Source organism: Bidens hawaiensis, unplaced genomic scaffold, assembly GCF_021521415.1.
Source record: "Bidens hawaiensis isolate Kalapana, Puna unplaced genomic scaffold, B.hawaiensis_p1.1 tig00004685_1, whole genome shotgun sequence".
Classification (NCBI taxonomy): domain Eukaryota; kingdom Viridiplantae; phylum Streptophyta; class Magnoliopsida; order Asterales; family Asteraceae; genus Bidens; species Bidens hawaiensis.
The window spans coordinates 914035-940121 of record NW_027491287.1 but is presented as its reverse complement, the minus strand read 5'-3'; the positions used below and the strand labels follow the sequence as shown (position 1 = coordinate 940121).

Below are 26087 nucleotides of genomic sequence, written 5' to 3'. Positions count from 1 at the left end.
TAAACTAATTTATAAATTATAATTCGTTGAGTGCTTTAAAAGTATCTTTTAACACTAAATATATACATGTCTTGCTACCCTCTCTCAAGGAACCATTCAAGGAATACAAAGTGAGTTTGTTGGTATACTATTTTTCTAATCTGAGTAACAAATTTGAAACTTCAAGTTTAAGACGTAAATGTTTGTTTCTATTTTGTTCAATATTTGATGTGGGGAGATCAAAGGTTTACCAAATAATGACGACATAGGTTATGGAATTACAAGAGTTTATAATTAATATTTTATATCTTTTGGTTTAATCATTAGAAGCCCAATGGTTTATAGTTTCTTTTAAATACTTGAGATTTTGTCATGTAAGAAAATAAGGTTTGGAATATATAAAAAAAATCATTTCCTCTCTATCACAGTGTGTGTTAGTGTGTGAAGGATCTAATTATCGGCATTCTTTGTAATAGTTGGAAGAATTGATCCTGGTATTCGTGTGAATCAACAGATTCAATTATTTATCTTATTTACGATCTGCGTCTTTTCTGAGAGTTTTGGGAAGTTCTTCACAGGTATTCTTAGAATCAACGTATTTGACTTTCAATTTTATCATCATGCTACGTCAATATTAAAGCTATACCTTCTGTCCTAATTAAATCTATGAAATTTCATTATCGGGAATATAAGATAATAAGGAAAATAAGTAAGATGAGAGTTGCAGTGGTTGGTGGAGGTATAAGCGGGTTGGTATCCGCATACGTGATGGCTAAAGCAGGGGTGGAGGTGGTGTTATATGAGAAGGAGGACCACCTTGGTGATCATGCCAAGACCATGTCCGTGGATGGCATCAATTTGGACCTGGGATTCGTGGTCTTTAATCGGGTAAGTATGTCCTCCGCACACTATATGCTTATTATTATTCTTTGAACCAAAAAGTTCATCATCTCTCTCTGTATATATATCGAGGAGAGATCATGAGAACACGCTATTTGTGAGAAAACTAAAAAAATTCATACTGTATGTATATAGATGGTATTTATATATGATACATTGTATATAGATGGTATGAAGTTTTTTGGTTATCTTATGAATTACGAGTTTTTTTCGTGATCACGTCCTACGTACATGAATGCCTAACTCTTACCTATTTGTCATAGTCAGATGGATGGATTAATTAATGTTCTTGAACTATTTTCTTTAAAATTTAACAACGGATCAATTTGCATGTGACATATCCCAACATGGTGGAGCTGTTTGAAACACTTGGAGTTGACATGGAGGTTTCCGATATGTCGTTCTCAGTGAGTTTAGATGACGGCCATGGCTGCGAATGGGGTACTAGACATGGATTGTCAAGTTTGTTTTCACAAAATAAGAATCTACTAAATCCTCACTTTTGGTACATGATTTGGGAAGTAAGAAAGTTTAAAGATGATGTTTTGAGGTACACATGTTGCAAAATAAATCAAGGGATTTAAGACCCTTAATTAGATATTAAAGGCGGCCTACATATATTTTTTACAGTCAAGTGTTATTGTACATGTATCATAATTAGCAAGCGGTTAACTTATAATATTATAACTAACATAGGTACCTGGAACACAACCAAGACATCAGAGACCATGAAACATTGCAAGGCTTCATCAAGTCATATGGTTACTCCAAATTATTTCAAAAAGCTTATCTTGTGAGATAACTTCAAAATCTTAGAGTCAAAATACAATTTTAGTTCTTATGGTTTGACCAAAGGTCTTCTTACACAAATTTAATCTCTAGAGTGACAATATATTTAACTCAAACTTTTACATTCAACATTCTTAAACACGCTTATATATTAATCTCTTGAGTGACAATATATTTATAATTAAATCACTCAGGTACCAGTGTGTACTTCAATATGGCCCTGTCCTATAGAACAAGTTCTGAGTTTCTCTGCTTACTCAGTTCTCTCATTCTTAAAGAACCATCATGACCTTCAGGTACAACTCTTCTAAAAACAACTTACATTCGAGGATTTAATGTCAAATTTTTTATCTTGAGCTATTTGTGCATCTTATATCAGCTTTTTGATCACCCTCAATGGCTTACGGTTAGAAGCGGTTCACATTCATATGTAAAAAAGGTGATTATTTTATCTTCCATCTAGTTGTTTCATAAACTTAACTATATATATGTTGGAATGAGTAACAGCTCAAAGAGGAACTCGAACGCAAAGGCTGCAAAATAAGAATGGGTTGTCCGGTCCAATCCGTGTCAAAACTTGATGATGGTAAATAATTGCTTTAGTTTATTATTTTAGTTGTTTTCTTTTAAATTTGTGCCCCAAATACGAACAGGCTGTTTGATAATCTGCGAAGACGGCTCTCAAGAAAGGTGTAATGGATGTGTAATAGCTACACATGCCCCTGATGCTCTTAGAATTATTGGAGAACAAGCTTCATATGAAGAAAAGAGAATACTCAGGGCTTTTAATTTCGTCTATAGGTATGCTCGCCCTCATGACTTGGAATGTATACTTTCCACATGTGCTTGCTAAAGCCATTAATTTATGGATCTCATGATATCCTTTCCATGATGAGTGGAAATGTAGATTTAATATTTAAACTCTAATTAATTATTGCAGTGATACTTTTCTACATCGTGATACGAAATTAATGCCACAAAACCAGAAAGCATGGAGTGCGTTGAATTTCCATGGAACGATGGATACGAAATTATGCTTAACATACTGGCTGAATTTGATTCAGGTACCTATATGACTACTTGTGTCTTACACTTAATAAGATTAGTTAATCTATTTAAGCAAAGCACTAGCATGAAACTTGAAAAAGATACCAAGACGGTGTAAAACCTATGTGAATGCCGGCCTACTTCATTTTTAAGCGCATAAGATCATATGTGAACACATTAATCTACTTTGAGACCAAGTTTTTTATTTATATCAAAATGCAGAACATTGATGACACGAGACAACCTTTTCTTGTTACAATTAACCCACCTGGAACCCCGGAGGGTACGTTGCTTAAGTGGTCAACTGGATGGTTGGTTCCATCGATTGCTGCATCAAAGGCTTCACTTGAGCTTCATACCATTCAAGGAAAGAGAAACATTGTGTTTTGTGGAACATACCAAGGTATTATTATTCATTTATAAAATAAACTAACATTTATTATTGTCTTCTTGATATGTAAATTAAAGTTACTTATGGTCTACTAATTCATATTATATCAAAATAGGTTATGGGTTATATGAGGATGGAGTGAAGGTAAGTTCATTCCTAAATAAAACCTTATTCAACAATTAGAGTAACTTGTGGATTATTTGTTTGATAAATTTTTGGCACATTATTGAGTAAAAAGAATCAGAATGTGTCTCACAAGGATTTTTAATGTGTTGTAGGCAGGCATTGTTGCAGCAAACACCATGCTTAATAGGAGTTATAAAATTCTAAACAACCCTAAACAAATGGTACCTTCTTTTATGGAAGCGGGTGCGCGGTCGCTTTTTGTGAAGTTTCTTAAAGATTATATTGCAACTGGAACTTTAATGTGAGACACTTTATCGATCACTTGCCATTTTCTTTTAAATGCATATTTCCTGACACATTAGATCCCCAAACATTAGTCTTTTGTCTAAATATTCATTTCTCCGAGTTTACGAAGCTTGTACCTGATGTAGTTTACTTGAAGAAGGGGGTACAATGTTCACCTTTGAAGGAACCAAAGGGAAAAACTCCATAAAAGTTTATGTAAAAGTTCACAATCCCCAATTTTATTGGAAGGTGAATTCTCTGTCGCGTTTTTTTAACAATGTTAATACCTTTTTAAATGTTTTTGTATAAATGTTTTGTCATCCTAAAAACTTCTTGTAGATTATCACAAAAGCTGATATAGGTCTTGCTGATGCGTATATAAACGGAGACTTCTCATTCATAGATAAACATGAAGGCCTTTTTAATATGTTTATGGTACTTTTTAATTAATATCCAAGTAGTTAATTCCTTTACATGATTCCCGGCCTAGTACTGACTCTTCCTTGTTGTAGCTTTTTATAGTTAATAGTGATTTACAACGTGCCTCAAGGTCTAGAAAAAGGTAATTAGAGCTTCCATATGGTGCCACATATTGAAATTTAATATTTGTTAATTTACATTATTAATAAATTATATTGTTTGTGGCTTTAGAGGATGGTGGACACCATTATTTCTAACTGCAGGAATATCATCTGCAAAGTATTTCTTTCATCATGTCATGAGGAAAAATACGGTTACTCAAGCGCGCTCTAACATATCTCGACACTATGATCTGGCATGTGAAAGTTTCTTATCATCTTTAATACTTTATTTTCACTTTTACAAACATTTGTCAAATCTGGACTCTTATTTCATATAATATATGGTCTTCTCATGTTTTTGTAGAGTAATGAAGTCTTCTCTCTCTTCCTAGATGAAACCATGACATACTCGTGTGCGATATTTAAGGTTATAATACAAAGATTACATTTATCCCATTTTTTGGTGTTCGAGTAGTTAGTATAACACTTTCTATATGCACACTTCTAATAGAGTGAAAATGAAGACTTGAAAACGGCGCAGATGAGAAAAATATCTTCCTTGATTGAGAAAGTGAGTGTTTGTATGTTTTAAATTTCCATTATCTAGAAAGAAATTTCACTAAAATGTATCATAAAACATGTCTGCATACAATATTGTCATGTTTTCTCTTAAGGAAACTTTGTGCCGAAATGTTTCTTTAAAACCTGTGTAGGCAAGAGTTGATAAAAACCATGAAGTTCTTGACATAGGATGTGGTTGGGGGGCTTTCGCAATTGAACTAGTTAAACAAACTGGATGCAAATACACTGGCATCACCCTCTCCAAAGAGCAAATTCAGTATGGAGAATGTAAAGTGAAGGAGCTTAATCTACAAGTAAGTGCTTAAAATCGGAATACTCGCCTTCATAATTATATAAAATCTGAAAAATACCTTTGGTTGATGCATTTCCGACGACAATTAAAAAATATAGAAAAGCTAAACATTATGTCGATATTTGATAACTAAAACATGGTGTTTTTTGCTGTGTTGATATTGTATCAGAATTTATGTTGGAATTTTCGATGCAATAATTTCCTCAAATATTTTCGTAGGAAAGACCAACGTATAAATATGGAATCAAGTAAAACTTTAAGATTCCTCGTGTTCCTTTTATGTGTTCTCTAATGCCATTAATTGTTCAGGACTGAAGAAACACTAACCGGACCCCGGGCAGATTACGGGTAACCTGAGGGTTAGATAGATGTTTCCCACGAGGGGTTAGACCCAGAGAAGATGGTTCTTCTGATAACCTGCAAAACAGACACCGTGAGCTTGTCACTGAGAAGGGGGGGTTCCTCCTTGTGACCACCCTCCGGCGTGAGAATCAGACTAGATTGCTCTTTAAATATAAATGTATATTAAGAGATTGCTAGAGCAGATATCAGGTATAATATGATGATAATGTGATAAGATATGATGGTCATACCATTTGTGGTATTTATAGCCGAAGGTAGGTTTCCAAGGAGGTGTGGCCGGCTGCAACAGTGTTCCTGTTCCACCAACAGTGGCCTACGCACGTGCCCTGCTGGTAGTTGGTGGGTAGGCAGCGGCTGATAGTGACCAGGCCTGCTGTGTACTATTCCTTTTCCACCAACTGCCGGCTATGCACGTGGTATGGCAGTAGTTGGTGAGTAGGCAGCGGCTAATAGTGACATACAGTACAGGAGCATGCTGTTCGCCATACTGTTGTCAATAAGCTGTCGTATCTTTAGTCAGATCTTTTTCCCATACCTCGTCAGGTACAGTACAGAAGATCTTCTCGTATCGTACGGACTGGCTTATTTGGGCGGGAGTATTCCCCCTCCCGCCCTTGTGCGGGATTGTTCCCGGCTTTGCTCATTCCTTCAGGTGACCCTGAGTGATTGAGAGCTAAGTGCCTTGTGCGTGTAGCCTTGCTGCGCGGGTGGCCTTCCCTGATGGCTTGTATCCGAGGCTGCGGGGACAGGCGGAGTCCTTCACCATTGGGAGGCATTTCCTGCGGGAACAGCTTGCGTACTGCGCGTAAGGACGTCACGTCTCTGAGCATGGTGGGTCCTGCGGATCCAGTTGGTTTCTGCGCAGACGTTCCTCTTCAAGGTAAGTCTTGCGGGTCCAACAGGGCTCTGCTGGGACCTACCTCTTCAAGTCCCCCCAGTCCAATGTTCTTCTCATGAGTGTTTAATAAAGTGAGGTGAACTTTTGGACTTAAGCAAAGGGTTTTGAAAAGGGTTTTTTAAGGTTTTCCATGGGGATTCTTCCCGCGGAAGTCCTTGTCACTTGCAGAAATTCCCGAGTTTCCTGCTTGATCTTTGGGTATGATGCGGGTAGGCTGTAACCTCCTCGCAAGTCAGGAGCGTTGAGTCCCACTTGTGTGGATTCTCCCTGAGGTTTTGGTAGTTTTGAACATAGTGATCAATTATGTTAAAACCACCAATTCCATCCTGGAGCCTCAAACAATGTAGTTCTCGACGTTCCCGCTATGCGGGGATGTTATTTCCGTTTCCGCAAGCATTGCCCAGAAGATCCTTCTTGGTTTCAATTCCCTGCGGAGCGCTAGGTATGTGAAGGGTTTTGCCTTAACACTGTACCCGCGCTCGTCTTACGGTTACTTTACTTCCAAGGTACCCCTGGCGTCAATTCCCTGCGGGTGCTAGGTATGTGAAGGGTTTTGCCTTAACACTGTACCCGCACCCGTCTTATAGTTACTTTTTGGCCGGGGTATTCTTGGCTTCAATTCCCTGCGGGTGCTAGGTATGTGAAGGGTTTTGCCTTAACACTGTACCCGCATCCGTCTTACGGTTACTTGGTTGCCAAGTTATTCTTGGCTTCAATTCCCTGCGGGTGCTAGGTATGTGAAGGGTTTTGCCTTAACACTGTACCCGCATCCGTCTTACGGTTACTTGGTTGCCAAGGTATTCTTGGCTTCAATTCTCTGCGGGTGCTAGGTATGTGAAGGGTTTTGCCTTAACACTGTACCCGCATCCGTCTTACGGTTACTTGGTTGCCAAGTTATTCTTGGCTTCAATTCCCTGCGGGTGCTAGGTATGTGAAGGGTTTTGCCTTAACACTGTACCCACATCCGTCTTACGGTTACTTGGTTGCCAAGTTATTCTTGGCTTCAATTCCCTGCGGGTGCTAGGTATGTGAAGGGTTTTGCCTTGACACTGTACCCGCATCCGTCTTACGGTTACTTGGTTGCCAAGTTAAGGGGTATTTTCCCGCTTACTTTTGAATATTTGAATTTTGAAATTCTAAGAGTTGGTGAAAGGATAAGAACAGTCCAACCCTCTGAAACGTCGTGCGACGGTTTCTTCTGACTGTGTCAGGACGTGCAGGAAGTTATGGTGACGTGACAGTACATGGTCATTCCAGACGCTTTTTCAGGCGCGTGGGCACGATTTTTCGGGCGCGTGGCCGCGAAATTAATGGTACGCGTCCTGTCAACAGCTGTTGCCAGCTTGCTTTTTGCCACGTGTCATAGTTTCATTGCACCTTCAATTTCTCTCTCTTCCGCATTAATTTCATCGCATTAATTGCGATTAGTATATAAAGGGGGAGAGGGTTCTTTGTAATCCACACTTTCACTCTTCTCTTCATCTTCTAAGCGATTTCCGGCGAATACTCACCTTTTCAGGCAAGCATTCTCCCGAAATCGTTTTCTTTCATCTTCAAGATGTCGTCTCGTGATTTCGAAGCTACAGCCGATGACAAGAGTACTGCTGGCAAGTGCCAGTGTGCTCTGCCTGGCGATCTGTATCGGTACGTCGTCAGGAAGTTCATGCTCGAGTCTCTCGAGCCTGAGTTTCCTGAACCCCATCAGACGGTGTACGACGCCCCCAGAGGCAAGATCGGGGTTTATGCTGCATTCTTTGTCTATGGGAATCTTAGGTTCCCATTGACAAAGTTTGTTTTCCGTGTCCTTGAGAGGCACGGTGTGCACCTGACCGAGGTGCATCCGATGGCGATTGCCAAGGTTCGCCACTTCGAGTGGGTATGCCGGATACTGGGCATTGAGCCCTATGTTGACCGCCTGATGACCTTCTACACTTGGAGGTGCATCCAGGGGTGGTACACGTTGATAACCCGGATCAAGGGTTTGAAGATTTGCGCGACCGAGCGCAGTCTTCGCTCGTGGAAGCGAGAGTTCTTCTACATCTCCGCTCGCGCCATCCCAATTGCCATGAAATTCAAAAACGGGCAAGCACTTCCCAGCCTTCACGCCTCCAACTACGAGGAGGCGGAATGGTTTTCGAAGATATCCTGAGTCCAATCTCCGGTTTACCGGTTTGCGGAGTCCGGGATGGTGATGCTGGGGATGATCCGGGTGTGGAAGGAGGCGGATGCGCATAAGATCCCAATCGTCCTCGAATACGGTTCGAACTCTGTTCCTTACGGTATGCTTTGTTTCTTTTTGTTGATTTAGAATCTCTTCTAACTTTTTTCCTGTTTATTTCAGAGGGGAACGACTTGCAGTCGCTCCTGAACCCGCGGGAGGCTGACGGTCCCGCTCGGATGGGTACTCGCGCTCTAGACGAGAACGAGTTGCCCATCCTAGAACAAACGGCGGATCGGTTCGTGGAGGTCTACCCGCTAGGCCACGAGATCCTTAGCGCCAGGCGGCCAGGTAAGGCGCTATTCGACCCTCGACCCCTCAATGTTGAAACCTCTGCTGGAATTCCTTTAATCGTATGTTCTGATGAGGAATCCGCAGATGGTCCTCCGTTGGTGCGGAAGAAGAAGGCTGCCGGCGGGAAGGGGAAGGAGAAGGTGGCCTCCACTGCCGATCCGGTGCCTCGGTCTGACTCGGAGACCGAGAGCGAAGAGGTGGCGGGGAATCCCGGTGGTGATAAGATCACCATTCCGGAGGCTGTGACAACTGTCACCGAAGAGCCTAGGATGACAACGGTGACCGGCGTGAAGAGGCCGGCTCCATCGGGTTCATCCCCGCCCGTCCGTACTTTCAGGCTCAAGAAAACCCGTAAGTACAAACTTTATCTTTTAACTTCATAGCTTTATCATTAACACTTTTCTTCTTTGTGCAGGCGTGGATGTTGACGCATTCCAGGGTGGAGCGCAGAGGAGTACCTCTCCGCCAATGACGGTAGGCTTGGTCAGCCTACCTGAGGCGACGACCCAGGCGCCTGCGCCTGCTTCCGCTGGTTCAGTTGCTCACTCCTTTGAGCCGACTGTTCCAGCTGTGATGACGTCACCGTCGGCTGTGAGTGCGATTTTTACTGCATCTTTCACCGAGCCGGCGGTTACTTTTGCTGCGGATTCCGCGGCGGCGGCTGCTACCATGCCCCCGTCATCGGCAACGACGGCCGATCCATCAGGTACGCATGGGGCTTCTCGCCAATCTCTGCCACCTTCCCATCTGCCTGACCTCTTGGATGGATTTCCCTTGGGTTCAGGTGATGGGTTTGGCGGCTATCGGCCTGTAATTGACCCTACAGGTGCGTAGGGTTCTTTTGGCCCATTTTATATATTTTTTTTCTTTATCATCTTTTCCTAACTGCTTTGTGTTTTTTGCAGTGTCGGATTCCAACGAAGTGTATGTTCCACGATGGAACATTCGCCGAGGAACAACCCTTCGCACCCCTGTGGAGTGCGTGGAGTGGGCTCGTCACGCTGCTCCTAGTGGTGCGTTGGGGGAAGCCATGGCTAGCTACCAGGAGGGTAGGCTAAGCAATGAGCTTCGGGTTCTCCTGGCCCGGATGCAGCCGCGCGTCGAGCTGCTTTGTCGTGAAAACGACAAGTTAAAAGCAGCTCGCGTTAAAGAAGTAGCTCAGGCGCGGGCTGTCCGGGAGGAGAACCAAAAACTTACCGCAGTGGCTGAGGAGAAGGAGAAGGCCTTCAAGGCCCTCGAGGTTGAAGTTCAGGCCCGGCTCGAGGCCCGTTCCAAGGCTGCCCAAGCTGTTAATGAACAGCTTCGGCTGGCTAAGGAAACTGCAAGGAACGCAACCGAGAGGGCCACCAATGCTGAAGCTGTTGCTGAGCCTCTACGCGTGGAGAATGAGGAGCTTAAAGCCAAATTAGAGGCTCTCCAGCAGGCTCATGATGCCTTGGCGATGGAAGACGCCAAAAAGCTCCAGGAGATCTTGGACCAGAGGGGGGTGCTTGACCATGCTGAGCGGAAGCTAAAGGGCGTCGAAGAGGCTGCGGCTAAAGAAGTGTTGCTTGCCAACCTCAACAAGAGTGAAGCCGAACGCGCCCGTAACGAAGCTCAAGCTGCCCTCCAAGAAGCTCTGGTTGCCAAGGAATGGCTTCTTCGAGAAGCGTTGTCTCAGGTATGCTTTTCATGTCTTTACGCTTTTCTTTGTAGATAGAAGAGGTTTTGATACTTGTATATTTTCTTTTGTAGGTTGTGCATCGAGTCTTCGCTGAGACGTCGTATGACGATGCTATGAGCGCAGCCCTCAACGCTTCTCACGAGGATGGGGAAAAGGTCGGCTTCCTGCTTGGTCTAGGGTTCGTTGAGAAAGGCATCCCGCCTTCCAACTTCCCTTTGTACAATGTTGATACTGAAGCTGTTTACGACCAAGCAGTGAATCAGTACGCCGCCTTCCCGCATCCGGTGGTGGAGAAGGTGAATGAAGTTGCTGCTGCTGATGATGGGCTAGCTATCCTTAAAGCTTTCCTTGAACTGCCACGCTCTACTGACGGTGCTGGTCCAAGTGGAAGTGGCCCTGAAGCCTGATCCTGAAGATCCCTTCCCACTGCTAGGATAGATTTAGCTTGTATAGATTTATTTTCTTGTAGGCGGGTAGTTACCCGGCCATTCTTGTCATGAATCATTGTGAAATATAAATCTTTGTGCGGGTAAGACCGCTTCTTTCTCTGGATTCCTTGCTTTATAAACGTTATATGACTTGCATACTTTAGTTTAAATTAGCAATTTTCCAAGTGTAGAATAAGTTAACCTTTGAACGTGGTAGATAATAGGTTGAAGTTTTGCTTCCTCTTTCGTGATTGTGCGGGTAGGACCGTCACTTGCACTTAGTAGGATGGCTAAACTTTACCTGCGTCTAACCTGCGTGTAGGTTTTCCTCATCTTTTCTGAGGATAAGTTAACCTTTGAACGTGGTAGATAATAGGTGTGAAGTTTTGCTTCCTCTTTCGTGATTGTGCGGGTAGGACCGTCACTTGCACTTAGTAGGATGGCTAAACTTTACCTGCGTCTAACCTGCGTGTAGGTTTTCCTCATCCTTTTGTTAGAAATTCTCTGTTTTGAATAACCGTTCGATGCGCGGTTGTTAATAGGTTAGTGTTCAGTTTCCTCTTATGATTCATGCGGATAGACCGGCACTTTCATTTAGTAGGATGACTGAACTTTTCCCCTTCAACTGACCTGCGTGAAGGTTTGCCGTTTTTTGGGTTTATGCGGGTTTTGCCGCCTTCCCCACGCAACGACTTCACGTAATTATGCATGCGGTGAAAACCGGCATATCCGTGTTGAATAAATTAACCGTTCGACGCGCGGTTGTTAATAGGTTAGTGTTCAGTTTCCTCTTATGATTCATGCGGATAGACCGGCACTTTCATTTAGTAGGATGATTGAACTTTTCCCCTTCAACTGACCTGCGTGAAGGTTTGTCGTTTTTTGGGTTTATGCGGGTTTTGCCGCCTTCCCCACGCAACGACTTCACGTAATTATGCATGCGGTGAAAACCGGCATCAGTGTTGAATAAATTAACCGTTCGACGCGCGGTTGTTAATAGGTTAGTGTTCAGTTTCCTCTCATGATTCATGCGGATAGACCGGCACTTTCATTTAATTTGATAACTGAACTTTTCCCCTTTAACTGACCTGCGTGAAGGTCTGCCGTTTTTTGGGTTTATGCGGGTTTTGCCGCCTTCCCCATGCAACGACTTTCACACTTATGTATGCGGTGAAAACCGGCATCAGTGTTGATAGTTAAAAGTATGTTCTAAGGAGAATCATTTCCATTAGAAGTGGCTCTTGGCCTTTTCTTTACAAATTTGGAATTGATTTACATGCAAACTGTGTAATTGAGCTCCCTTCCATGTTGTTGGGATGGGAGTGCCATCGAGCCGATACGCACCTGGTTCGGGATCTCGTTCTTTACGCAGCATGTAGTCTTCACATTGAAGCTGGAATTTTTATTCGTGTTTTCCCCAGCTGGGGTTATACACGCATCAGCCTGCTCAGCGTTTATTGCGCCACGAGGTGCGCGAGCGTCCCATCTCTGACAAATGCTTCGACCATGTCCTTTACGTCTATGCATTCTTCGGTGTTGTGGCTTTTTGTCCTGTGAAAGTCACAGTATTTGCTCCGATCAGCATTGTGACGATGTCGGATTATTTGAGGCTTTGGCCATGGGAGCTCCTCAGTAGCGAATATCTCGGTGACGCTTTTGATGAGCGGCGTCCATCTGGAGTTCTTGTTGGACTGTACGTTATCCCTTCCGCCTAACCGATGCTGCAAGCCGGATGAGGTGTCAAAGTTTACCCTTGACTGCCAAATGCCTAGCTTCCGCTTTTTGTTTAATCGGGCGGTAAGAACGTTGTCTTCTCTTGTTTTCTGGGTGTAGAGGTTTGTGCTCTGTGGGAGATCTCTACCCAGTTGCTTCTCCGTTTCCGCAAAGCGTTTAGCTGCTGTCATGATGGCATCCCATGTGGATGGCATGCCATCTTTACCCGTTAAGGTGCGGATGAGCTCTAGGTCGTTCACGCCCTGGATAAAGGCAGCGCGAACAAGATCTTCGCTAATGTTACCCAGACTTAGCTTCTTCGAGTTGAAGCGAGTGATGAAGTCTAGCAAAGATTCATCTTTTTCTCGAATGCACTTGAGGATTGTCCATTGCTCCTCGGTATACTTTCGTTGTTGGCTGAAGTGTTGGCTAAACTTCTGTTGGAAGTCAGCCCAGTCGTAGATGTGGTTGACCGGTAGACGATCGAACCACGCTCTAGCAGCCCCGACAAGCGTCATTTGGAACATGTAACACCACGTGGGTTCCGTCCAACTACTGACGGTTGCCCCCGCTATGAATCTGTTCAAATGATCATCTGGGTCGGATATACCATCATATGTGCCTATGCTGGACATTTATTTGACACTTTTTGGGGCAATTGCTTCTGCAATGTCCCTTGCAAATTTGGACGTTCCTGCATTTGCAACATTTGGTCTGAATGTTTTGGAGAAGTCACGTGGACTTCCACCTGTGTTTTTTGGTTTGAAGGCTTCTCCAAAATGCCTTCTCGGTTGGGAATCCGTTTCCTTACGCTTCCCTTTTGCCCTATGGCGAGGGTTCGCGTCGGAGTCGGATTCCTCCGAGTCATGGGTCAAGTATTCTTCGAATTCGTCAGCCTGTTGGACGGAACGCAAGCGTTCGTCCAACTCAGCTTGGAATTCCTTCTGACGTGCCTCCGCCCATGCCTTAACTTCATCGAGTGTTTGGCGGGGGAGTCTTGTTCGTTTCTCTAACTGGGTATCGGTGAATCCCAGTGAGCGATTATTTACTGCACTTGCCACAGCTTGGGTAGCTGGGGTAGTGTTCGTAAAATTTACTTCACTTGCCCCGGCTTGGGTAACCGGGGTAGTGTTTGTAAAAACTGTGTAGCCGGTATTCTCCCCAGTAGCTGGGGTTGTGGTTACCGGAATTTCTTTAACCATCTTTCCAAAAGTTTGAAAAAACTGGAGAAAAATGAAGTTCTAGCTTTTATGCACGGATGGCGCCAATGAAGAAACACTAACCGGACCCCGGGCAGATTACGGGTAACCTGAGGGTTAGATAGATGTTTCCCACGAGGGGTTAGATCCAGAGAAGATGGTTCTTCTGATAACCTGCAAAACAGACACCGTGAGCTTGTCACTGAGAAGGGGGGGGTTCCTCCTTGTGACCACCCTCCGGCGTGAGAATCAGACTAGATTGCTCTTTAAATATAAATGTATATTAAGAGATTACTAGAGCAGATATCAGGTATAATATGATGATAATGTGATAAGATATGATGGTCATACCATTTGTGGTATTTATAGCCGAAGGTAGGTTTCCAAGGAGGTGTGGCCGGCTGCAACAGTGTTCCTGTTCCACCAACAGTGGCCTACGCACGTGCCCTGCTGGTAGTTGGTGGGTAGGCAGCGGCTGATAGTGACCAGGCCTGCTGTGTACTATTCCTTTTCCACCAACTGCCGGCTATGCACGTGGTATGGCAGTAGTTGGTGAGTAGGCAGCGGCTAATAGTGACATACAGTACAGGAGCATGCTGTTCGCCATACTGTTGTCAATAAGCTGTCGTATCTTTAGTCAGATCTTTTTCCCATACCTCGTCAGGTACAGTACAGAAGATCTTCCCGTATCGTACGGACTGGCTTATTTGGGCGGGAGTATTCCCCCTCCCGCCCTTGTGCGGGATTGTTCCCGGCTTTGCTCATTCCTTCAGGTGACACTGAGTGATTGAGAGCTAAGTGCCTTGTGCGTGTAGCCTTGCTGCGCGGGTGGCCTTCCCTGATGGCTTGTATCCGAGGCTGCGGGGACAGGCGGAGTCCTTCACCATTGGGAGGCATTTCCTGCGGGAACAGCTTGCGTACTGCGCGTAAGGACGTCACGTCTCTGAGCATGGTGGGTCCTGCGGATCCAGTTGGTTTCTGCGCAGACGTTCCTCTTCAAGGTAAGTCTTGCGGGTCCAACTGGGCTCTGCTGGGACCTACCTCTTCAAGGACCGAATCAAATTTCTACTATGTGACTATCGGCAATTACCGGACAATGTCAAATACGATAGAATAATAAGCTGGTGAGTTAGAGCATTTTCTATTCAATACAACTTCATGATGTCGTTGTTTGTTACAACACATTTGGTTAGTGGGTACACATAATCTAACCAAGACACGTTTATTTTCAGTGAGGCGATAGAACATTTTGGCCACGAATTCTATGAGGAGTTTTTTGGATGCTGTGAATCCGCATTAGCGGAGGATGGGATTTTTGTCCTGCAGGTATCTCAAGTTCACCATATAGTACGTTATCAAAACAAACTAAGACTAAATTCCTTGGAATATCTTTAGTTCATATCAGTCCCAGATGGAAAGTATGACGAAATCAGGCGGACACCAGGCTTTGTTAGAGAATACATATTTCCGGGAGGCGACATACCTTCGCTTAACATATTAATATCAGCCATGGCTGCATCATCCAGATTATGGTAAGTGCGTTACTCGTGTCATGTATATACAGAGAATTTTGAGTAAACATTATACACGATACACACACACACACACACCTACACATCTATCTAAAATTTTGTCAAATGCTTCAAATTGCAGCGTGGATCATGTGGAAAAGATAGGAACACATTATCATCCGACACTTCGATATTGGAGGGCTAACTTCTTGAAAAACCAAAGGTAATTTATATAAAGATATTGTTATTTTTATCGACTGTTGTTTCAATTCATGAATTCCTATGACTTGATGGTTGGTTGGTTGTTTGTTTATAATACTCCTAGCAAAATCCTTGCTTTGGGCTTCAACCAGGAATTCATCCGTACTTGGGAATACTATTTTGATTATTGTGCTGCTGGCTTCAAGATAGGAGTACTTATGGATTATCAGGTACTCTTTGCATATTCTCTTCAAGGCAGCCACCAAAGTTATAATTAGTATTCTCACGTTTTCTAAGAAGTGGCGTTTTTAAATGCCGATACGTAGGGGTGCAAACGAGCCGAGCCGAGCCCGAGCTCGACCAGGCTCGAGCTCGACTCGTTTAACTTACATAGAGCTCGAGCTCGGCTCGTTTCGAGCTCTATTTCCAAAGCTCGAGCTCGGCTCGTGAGTAGATTTTCAAGCTCGAGCTCGACTCGGGCTGGGCTCGTTTACCATTTATAAGTTATTTTTTAAATGATAAAATAATTTCTATGTATTTTTTCTATTATAATTTCTGTATATAATAATATATGTTATTTAGTTATTTTTATTTATTTTTTATAACATGATATATATATATATATATATATATATATATATATATATTATTAAATGTATATTTTAAAATATTATATAAATGGCAGGCTCGTTTAGGCTCGCGATCCGGCTCGAGCTCTATAGGTGAAGCTCGGTCTCAGGTTCGTTTATTAAACGAGCTTACGTTTAGGCTCAAGCTCGGGCTCGGGCTCGGGCTCGATTAAGCTTGGCCCGTTCGAGCTTTTTAACGAGCCGATCTCGAGTAGCTCACAAGAAGCTCGGCTCGTTTGCACCCCTACTGATACCTACATAGTTTATTATAACGATTATTCTAACTAATTAAACCTATATGATACATATATCGGCCGTGTGTGTCTAAACAAATTAGGAATAGCGATGTCCAATTTTTCGATGCAAGAAAGAACTATGTCATTATAAATGATGTTTTCAAACCAAATTTACAACGCTATATTCAAAAGCAGTTGTAACTTGAATGTGTATACTTTCACCTTAAAATACGCATCCCATACTATGGTTGGTCCCATACTATGCTTAGGGCCTGGGGTGGCCCCGGCCCCCCTGTTTTTTAACGCAGTAGTGTAAATTTACCCGTTTTCGTCCGGAATTTTTTATACATAGTGTAAATTTAGCCGTATTCGGCCCAAAATTTTTATACGTAGTGTAAAATTTAGCCGTTTTCAACCGAAGTTTCTTATACGTAGTTTAAAATTTATACATAGTGTAAAATTTAGCTGTTTTCGGCCGAAATGTCTTATATGTGATGTAAAATTTAGCCGTTTTCGGCCTGACATTTTTTATACGTAGTGTAAACTTAGCCCCTTATGGCCGAAAATTTGAGCTCGGCCACCTTCGTTTGTGAAATTTTGTATACATTTTGAATCCGGCCCCCGGTGTCTTAGTCCAAGCTTCACCACTGGTTGGTTCATATGCTTTGCATGTAAATATCAATTAGAGCATGAACCAGCCGCTATACATATAAACAAAAAAATACACTTATTTCTAGTAAAATTGATTGTTGTGAATTTGTTGGTTTCTATAGAGTTACCATTTTTGCATTGGAACAACAATTATCATCCTCGCAAAACACACGAACATCACAATTATTTTTCATCTATATTTTATTGAAGGTTGTGTTCTCAAGGCCTGGAAACTTTAACGCCTCGCTTGGAGATCCTTACAAGCCAGTTGATCGTGGTTATTTATAGAAAATGTAATTTACTTAGATTGTATCGGCCGATGAGATTCTGTCGTGGTATCTTCTATATGGTTAATATGTTATTGCATGTAAACTAAACAAGTCATCACGGTGATGACCTGACATTAGTGAAGACTTTTGCCTATAGTTGTGCATCTTATATATGATAATTTGAGGTGAACTAGTACATCTGTAGATCCTTTGGACAGATCAAACAACAAAACACTAGGTTACTTGGACCAATCTTAACACTAGCTAGCGAAAATCACTAGTGATGAACCGAGATCTCGGATTTTGCTTGGTATATTATTAACCAAAGTGATAAGAAAGAAAGTAGGAGAGGGAGAGTTGGTGAGTATGGATAAGATTTGTTCAAAAGGTTGTGTACGCATGAATATGCTCCGCCTTATATATACAGGTGTGAGCATATCATGCATTATTTCCATATATGGTCCCAAGTGGGCTTTGATTATATGGCCTAAGGCCCAAACATACAAAGAAAATAAATCGACATGCTAACTAATATATAACGTTTACGGTACGAGTAAATACAAAAGACTAATATAAAAAACAGGACCCTACAACATATACTGATTAATTAAAAATCTAATTTTACTTGTTTAGTTATAAAACAGTTGCCTAGTGGCTAGTGACTGGAAAACTTTTCTATAAGTCATAATAACTAATAAGTGTAAGTTTATATTTCATTCATCGTGTATTTTACGTCAAAATGTAATTGGTGGAGATATTTATGCCATCGCAGTATAGTCAAAGTCGATAATAGAATCAATTCTCTTAATATCTTTTATGATTGATTGTCAGCAGGCCACCATTGTCTATAAATGTCAGTTTGTTAGGTGTGATGTCTTTTACATCCATCCCTGAATTTCGATTTTCGATTCGGGTCTTGTCGGTAAATAATGATAATTTGTCGTTGCAACTAATAGGTTCGTCGGTTTTGAGGTAATGATGACTACTAAAAGGTAATAAATACTTTGAAACTGGATTTTAGTCTAAACATTTGTAAATTAAAAAAAGTAAAGAATTTTTTAAGGATATCATTCTAAATTTTGTATTAGATTTTCAAATACTGCCGCGACTGGCGATGTGCCAATTATTATCTAAAGTAAATTTTATTGAAAACCTAGTTATACCTGATTATGTACAAGTTATCGAACCATAAATGTACAAGTTGTCAAAGCTTTTTCAAGGTTTCATTTTTTTCTTCTTGTGATGCAGCGGTAAAACGAAAATGAAGATCGAATCACGTTGATTCAACGAATACCTATGATGAACTTTCAAAACCCCAAAAATCCCACCCAAAGGTCATGAAAAGTGAAAAGAAAAAGTAATTATTATAAAATTCAAGTCTGACTTTTCCAATTACACATACTGAATATAAATAGATGTTCTAATACGAGTTGGGCCTAAAATGGTTATGGGCAAAACACAAACCCAAAAACAAAAACATAAAAAGTGCTGAAAAAACATAAAAAAACTTATAACTTTATTTAAAAGGCGTTTTTATGCTTCAGACAGGGGCCAAACCGCCGTAGGCGTTTGCCATAACATGCTCCTCGTCTCAAGCTTCGATTTGACTGGTAATGGGCCCGAGACAGAGCTTCGTGGGCCAAGTTATGCCCGTTTTTGTGGGCCACCTTTTGTAGCGCGATCTTGGGCCTCCATAAACATAATAGCCCGGTCTTCAATACTTGGGCCCACATCATCTTGAACTTCCAAAATGTTAATGTTCCATAAAATCATGAATTCTCTTGCTCTGTGTTTGTTATTATCAACGCTTTGACGTAAAATCATTTTCAAAACATTTCTAACTTAAATTTTAACTAAAACCACATATTGGATGCTAATGTATAGGTAGAAAGCATAAAGGAGGTCAAAACGCATAAACGGATGTCAAAACTTATAAAGGAGGTCAAAACGCATAAATTGAGGTCAAATCGCATAAACGGAGGTTAAAACGCACAAGCGGAAGTCAAAAACGCATAAACGGTGGTCAAAATGCGCAAGCGGACGTCAAAACACATAAAGGAGGTCAAAACACATAAACAGACATCAAAGCGCATAAAGGAGGTCAAAACGCACAAACGAAGGCCAAAACGCATAAACGGCGGTCAAAACGCATAAACGAAGGTCAAAACGCATAAACGTATATCAAAAAGGATAAAATGAGGTCAAACCGCATAAACGAAGGTCAAACCCCATAAAGGAGGTCAAAACGCATAAACATAGGTCAAAACGCATAAAGGAGGTCAAAATGCATAAACGGATGTCAAAACGCATAAAGGAGTTCAAAACACATAAACGGATGTCAAAACGCATAGAGGAGTTCAAAACGCATAAACGGATGTCAAAACGCATAAACAAAGGTTAAACAACATCATAACATATGTTTAAGTTGAAGTATGATAGCATAGAACTATGACAAGCAATTATTTATCATATGCATCAATTATGCATCTTATGAGAACAGAATGCTCATAAAATGCATCACGTGTTAGTCATTGTATTTTGTCAATTTTGATGGTTCATAAACAAGAAAAAAAAACAAGGAAAGTTAAATATATTTATTTTAGTTGGAAATCCACAAGTCAAGGAACAAATATATTAAACTATGATTGTCTGCTTAGTTAACAGGTTTCTTAATTAAACAGTAAATCAATTAGATTTAAGGAAAGTTAAATATATATATATATATATATTAAAAAAATGTTAATTGTAAATGATAATTTAATGGATGTTTACATTGTTTCTCTTGGTATTAGAAATGTTACACACTGAAAAAGTTTTGGTGGAAGCATACATGTACTTTGATTATAATTATGTGATAAGTTTTATTTAAAGTTATAAGTTACACGACATCGATATCTACAATTTTACATGAAAAATCAACTATGTTAATATTCTTTTAATCAGAATACTCACAAAGAAGGGAGATTTCTTGTCGTGAACTCGGCCTTGTAGACACTCCAGCTTTCAAGCAGTGTAAGTACCTTCAATACAAATTGTCAACGGTTTACAGCTCAATTTAAGTCTGCTTCAAGCAAAAGAAAAAAACATTGGACTCATTTTGGATTTTAAAAAAGAAATTTTGAAGTCAAAATGTGACCTTTTAAAGTCAAAAGTTAAACTTTTTAATTCAAAAGAGGATTTTTTTTTCTTCAAGATGGTAATTTACTAAATATATATAATTTTTCCCCATTTTAACCTTTTTTAAAAGTAATTCGAATTGTAGCAGCTAAGCAGATTCAAGAGATTCACGATACAAAGTTGATCAATCATTTCAAAGTTCATAATGTTTGAATAAAGGAGGCGAAGGTTGTAGATTATCAGTTTACTTGTAATTTCACCATATTGTTCTTTTGTATTATTATATTAAATATGTGTTAATATATATTGTTGGTTTAAATACTAGTCAGAATATTATGAATTTGAAACTATGACCTAGGTTTGAAAAATTTAAGTGTATTCTTTTACAAATTCTTTTGCATTGCTTTATATTTTCAACCGTGTGTAACATGGACTCTAACTTAGTTTGTAAATTAAAATAAGTAAATAATTTTGTAGGGATATCATTCTAAATGTTGGATTTAATTTTTAAAATATGATTGCTTTTTTAATAAATTACCGTTGCGACTTGCAACACCCCAATTTATATACACGTATCAAAGTAAATTTTATTGAAAACCTAGTTAAACCTGATAATGCACAACTTATCGAACCAAAAACGAACAAGTTGTCAAAGCTTTTTTAAGGTTTTTGTTTTTTCTTCTTGCAACTTCCAAGATATTAATGTTCTATAAAATCATGAATTCTCTTGCTCTGTGTTTATTATTATTATCAACGTTTTGACGTAATATCATTTTCAGAACATTTCTAACATAAATTTTATCTAAAACCACATATTGGATGCTAATGTACGAGTCTAACAAAATCGAGTCTTACAAATTTCTTCCACCGAATTTTGGGGTGTGTATTATTTAAAAATAAATAAATAAAATGGGATATGCGTAAACAAAGCAAAAACATTAGAAAACAATTCAATATCAATGAGTTAGTGGTGGAGTGGTAAAGAAGAGATTTAGTGTTTCATGTGACCTAGGTTCGATTCCTGCCCACAACATTTAGTTTTAAAGGCACCAGGGTGATGATGGGAGACTAGGCGAATATGTGACTTTCACTAGTTAGATCTCTTGGACTGAACGGGTTTTATCTCACTGAACTATCGTGTCTTTAGGCGAGTGTTCACGGGTGTTCGCCTTAGATGAGGGTTTTACCCTGATCAAAAGATGAGTGTATTCCGATGCAATGAATTTAACCAGTAGCTATTTTAAAAGATTCATTGACGGTTAAAAAAAAAGAAGCAGAAAACAGTCCCAATAATTAACATAAATTTCTACATTTTCTCACATGGAACAAAAGCAGGAAAAGTCAAGTGACAATGACATTAGTGGTAGAAGACATCTTATCGCTACTCTCTTGGCCCCATCTTTCTCTATATATTTACTTCATTTTATTCATCTAGATCCACATTTTCCTTTCGGGCCTTGTTTATACATTGTCCTTTTTTTCCTTTTACTTGTTCTAACCCGAAAAAAAATCCAGATAATGGCTTCTTCATCTCAATCTTGGATTTATGACGTTTTTCTAAGTTTTAGAGGAGAAGACACTAGAAAGACTTATGTGGATCACCTCTACGACGCGCTTGTACAAAATGGAATCCACACTTACAAGGACGACGAAGAACTTCCTCGCGGCGAGACCATCGGTCCAGCCCTCCTCAAGGCTATCGAAGAATCACGGATTGCCGTCATCGTATTCTCAGAGAACTATGCAAATTCTTCGTGGTGCTTGGATGAGGTTACATATATTATGAGATGCAAGAATGAGAGAGGGCAAATTGTTTTGCCTATATTCTATCATGTGGATCCATCAGAAGTGCGGAAACAAGAAGGGAAATATGGAAAAGCATTTGCACAACATGAGCTTGAGAACAACAACAAAGTTGAATTATGGAGAAAAGCACTTTGCCTTTCGGGTTCGGAAACAACGAACATAGCCAATGGGTAAGCTTCTTCTTAATGAACTTATGATTTAGTGTTTGATAAACGTTGTGTGCAATCCATTTTGTGCTCATGTACTTGTGTTATCGACTTCAGTACGTGTTTGATTTGAGTATGAAATTAAGATGTTTATAGGACTTTTTTCCTTCTAACAATGCGCAGCCATGAGTCGAAAGGCATTAAACAAATTGTTGATGATATTACAAAAAAGTTGTTTCCAGTCTTAAAAGTCAATGAAGGACTCATCGGAATAGACACCCGTTTGCAAGATTTGGAATCACAGTTAGATATTGGATCAGGTGCGTGCGCATGGTTGGAATATGGGGTGTTGGGGGTGGTGGTAAAACAACCCTTGCATCTTCTGTTTATTATAACCTCTCGGGTGAGTTTAACGGGTGTTGCTTTGTAGAAAATATACGAGAGGAATCGAGTAAGTATGGTTTAGGAAAAATGCAAGAAAAAGTTCTTTCCGGTGTTATGAAACAAAAACAAGTGAAAGTAGATAGAGTTGACGAAGGAAGACACATGATAAAGAATAGGTTATGCCATATGAAAGTTTTGATTGTTCTTGATGATGTCAGTCACCTTGACCAACTAAGGGCTCTAGCCGGATCCCATGATTGGTTTGGCGACGGAAGCAGAATAATAATTACAACAAGAGATGAACATACATTAAATGCTCATAAGGTAAATGTGATACATAATATTAGCTTGTTGAATGATGAAGAAGGTATGGCGCTCTTTAGCAAGCATGCGCCTCGGGATAGCCAACCTAGCAAAGAATACGACTTGCTTTCAAAAGATGTTGTTTTTTACGCTTCTGGGCTCCCTTTAGCACTTAAAGTTCTAGGTTCTTTTCTGTGTGACAAAGATATCAATGAGTGGAGAAGTGCATTAGCTAGATTGAATACGATTCCGGATACAGATATTGTCGAAAAGCTTAAGATTAGCTTTGATGGACTTCAACCCGTGGATAAAGAGTTGTTCCTTGATATTGCATGTTTTTTCAGGGGAGAAAAGAAGGATGAGGCAATGGATATCTTTGATGTTTGTGATTGTTACCCTCGTATAGGTTTAAAGGTGTTGGTACAAAAGGCTCTTATAACTATTTCAGATGGCAGGTTTGGTATGCATGATTTGATACAAGAAATGGGACACTACATTGTTAGAGGTGAACACCCACAAAATCCAGAAACACATACTAGAGTTTGGCAAGTGGAAGATGCACAAAATATATGTGCCATGGATGCAACAATGGTAATGCTTAAGCTAGCTTTTCATGACACAAACACACACGCGTGCACACACATATATAAATTCAACTTGATAAACAAATCATTTTTCCTCTATTTTAGGTACTTCACAAGATTGAAGCAATAAGAATTTTTTCTGATATGAGTGATCCACTACCACGTGATAATCACCATGTTGTTGCAAACATGAAAAATCTTCGGTGGGTGGATTGGAGAGGTCATCATGCGAATTCGTTACCAACAAATTTTCCTCAATGGAGCCTTCGTTGTGTAACATTAAGTAGCGGCCAGGAAAGACAACTTTGGAATGGTTATAAGGTAATTCTATTTGTTGATTAAAAGTTTATGATAACAAGTAAAATTTAAGTAGCTATACAAGTGCTTAATACACTCCTTAATCGGCATTTTTCTAGCTCTATTTCTTGTCTTCTGCGCCAAAAGGACACGCGTCCATATCAGATTAAGTGGTAATTTAACAAATTATGTGCCTATTTTGATAATTTCTATTTCAATAGCTTAAAAATATAATCATAGTAATTAGTTACTACAAAGCGATTACAATAAAGTAGCAGGCAAACGGCTATTATGGTGATTTTACCTTGAATACATTCTAGTACATGCACACCAAATTTCTCTCAACTCTTCATCCTATCTATGGATATGACCAAACTCCTGATAAATTTTCACTTTTGTGTACAGTCTCTACCAAATTTAAGGATGATCAAACTTCATGGTTTAAAAAACCTAATAGGGACACCAGATTTTGGTGGACTTAAAAACCTTCAAAGGTTCATGCTTTATCAGTGTCCACTTATTGAAGAGATTCATCCATCAATTGGCCGCTTGGAAAAGCTAGTTTTCTTACTAATAGCAAGTTGTGACAACTTTAAGGTGCTACCATCCATTACAGGGATAACGAAACTCGAGACTCTTTCGCTCTCAAAGTGCAGCCAACTTTCTAAGGGTGTGAAACAAGATACATCATATAAGCAGTATTTTACAAGCTTTTTATTTACTTCCATTGGATTACAATTTATTAACAAAGGCTTGAAGAAGTTAGTTCTTAGCAATTGTCACTTGGGAGATGAAGACATCGATTGGGATTCGTGGGACTTACCCAACTTACAAGAACTTGATCTAAGTTGGAACAAATTTTCGATACTAGATTTTAGCCGCTTGCAACTTCCTCGGCTCAAATGGCTAGATGTGTCATTGTGCAATAGCCTTGTAGAATTGTCCGAGCTCCCATCGGATATAGCTGTTCTTAGAGCGGATTATTGTTACTCGCTTGAAACAATCGGAGATATGTCACACTGTAAATGGTTGTGGAAAGTCTCATTTATGGGAAAGAATAAACTAGGTAGCGGTGGTGATCAGAAACTAATAGATTCAATGAGTCAGGTTAGGCCCTACCTTTTGAGTTTCAATAATAACATTAAGGGATAATGACCAAGATGTCCATTTGACCAGCAAAACTGTCTATTTGACCAACCTATTCTTAAAATGTTCACCCTAAAAATCAACTAGATCACTTTTTAATCACTACTCGACGGGATTTTAACCAACCATATTCTTTTATGTGTCATACAACTGTCGGGTCGCTAGTCTTTTTTTTTCTAAATTTTCGCAGCCGACGGGATTATTTAGGCGTCTGACAAGATTTTTTGAGCAAGTGGCATATGCTGGTTGGTTAAAAATCTTGTCAAATAATGATAAAAAAGTAATCAGGTCGACAATTTTTAGCATGGAAATTACATAAATTAATTGGTCAAATGGACATTTTGACGATAATAACCGGTCAAATGGACATTTTGGTCATTTGTATTCTTGTTGTATTGTTATTAATATTATTGTGAAGGGGAATGCTATTGAGCATCACTTTATGAGTCTCGCACTTGAACATCAGGTTCGACAAATGTCTGCGCCTAATCAAGTGTCAAGGAGTAAATTTGTATTGCGGCTTCCATGTGATTGGTACAATGACTTTTGTGGGTTCCTAATACACAATGTTATGGACTACCAAGAACCATATGTTACAATAATTATCGAGCAGGAGATAGACGAGGGTGAGTGTAATCATCGAAACGAGATATTCCCACATCCTCCTCCTCCTCCGACTTATATAGGATACGTTTCCTTTAGTTCGTTAAAGCAGACCACATGGCTAAATCCGGAATGCAATATGATTTCCTTTTACATGGGTGGTAAGTTTGAAGTTAAACTCGTTCCTAGACAAAGCGAAGGTGATCTTCGGGTCCAAACGGAAATTGAAGCATCAGATTGCTCGGACTTTTGGGATGAGGAACGCGAAGATCAAAAGACATTCACCATCCAACATAATTCAAACGACTCGATAAACATATTATGGCATCCATGCTGAATCCATGGCTAGTACCATTTTGTTCTTTTATTTCATATGTAATTTGAAGTGTAATTTAGTGCATGTTTCCTTTGGGTCATGTATTGTAATTTCAATTAAAGTGTTCTAATTTAAGCCCACACAATTGTTTAAGCTCCTAAGGGATATTTTGATGGCCCAAATTCCCAATGTAAGTCTAA

The 26087-nt window shown here is 40.2% G+C and overlaps 1 protein-coding gene and 1 pseudogene across 3 annotated transcripts; both read left to right on the top strand.

Moving 5' to 3' along the window:
- Window positions 1-693: 693 nt before the first annotated feature.
- LOC143627625 (uncharacterized) lies at window positions 694-17358 on the top strand. 2 transcript variants are annotated; one of them, XM_077097407.1, is made up of 24 exons: window positions 694-866; window positions 1211-1429; window positions 1576-1672; window positions 1863-1964; window positions 2048-2107; window positions 2176-2233; window positions 2322-2469; window positions 2609-2732; window positions 2938-3118; window positions 3222-3250; window positions 3385-3533; window positions 3664-3766; window positions 3857-3952; window positions 4030-4079; window positions 4169-4292; window positions 4403-4465; window positions 4550-4609; window positions 4752-4913; window positions 14739-14812; window positions 14921-15014; window positions 15084-15220; window positions 15342-15422; window positions 15525-15630; window positions 17127-17358. In XM_077097407.1, the coding sequence occupies exons 1-24, from the start codon at window positions 694-696 to the stop codon at window positions 17202-17204; spliced, it is 2568 nt and encodes an 855-aa protein (XP_076953522.1). In that variant the 3' UTR covers window positions 17205-17358. The 2 variants fall into 2 exon arrangements, with proteins under 2 accessions (XP_076953522.1, XP_076953521.1); XM_077097406.1 differs by having other exon boundaries at window positions 2176-2254.
- Window positions 17359-21674: 4316 nt separating this feature from the next.
- LOC143627628 (disease resistance protein Roq1-like) lies at window positions 21675-26087 on the top strand (annotated as a pseudogene). The gene is made up of 5 exons (XR_013152626.1): window positions 21675-22278; window positions 22438-23532; window positions 23631-23846; window positions 24228-24929; window positions 25387-26087. The product of XR_013152626.1 is annotated as a disease resistance protein Roq1-like (transcript).

Bases quoted from the DNA above. Each gene is read 5' to 3' on its own strand.
- LOC143627625 (XM_077097406.1), top strand. From the start codon at position 694: ATGAGAGTTGCAGTGGTTGGTGGAGGTATAAGCGGGTTGGTATCCGCA. The intron at 2,108-2,175 runs GTGATTATTTTA...AATGAGTAACAG, and splicing joins CACATTCATATGTAAAAAAG to CTCAAAGAGGAACTCGAACG. The intron at 3,767-3,856 runs GTGAATTCTCTG...AACTTCTTGTAG, and splicing joins ATCCCCAATTTTATTGGAAG to ATTATCACAAAAGCTGATAT.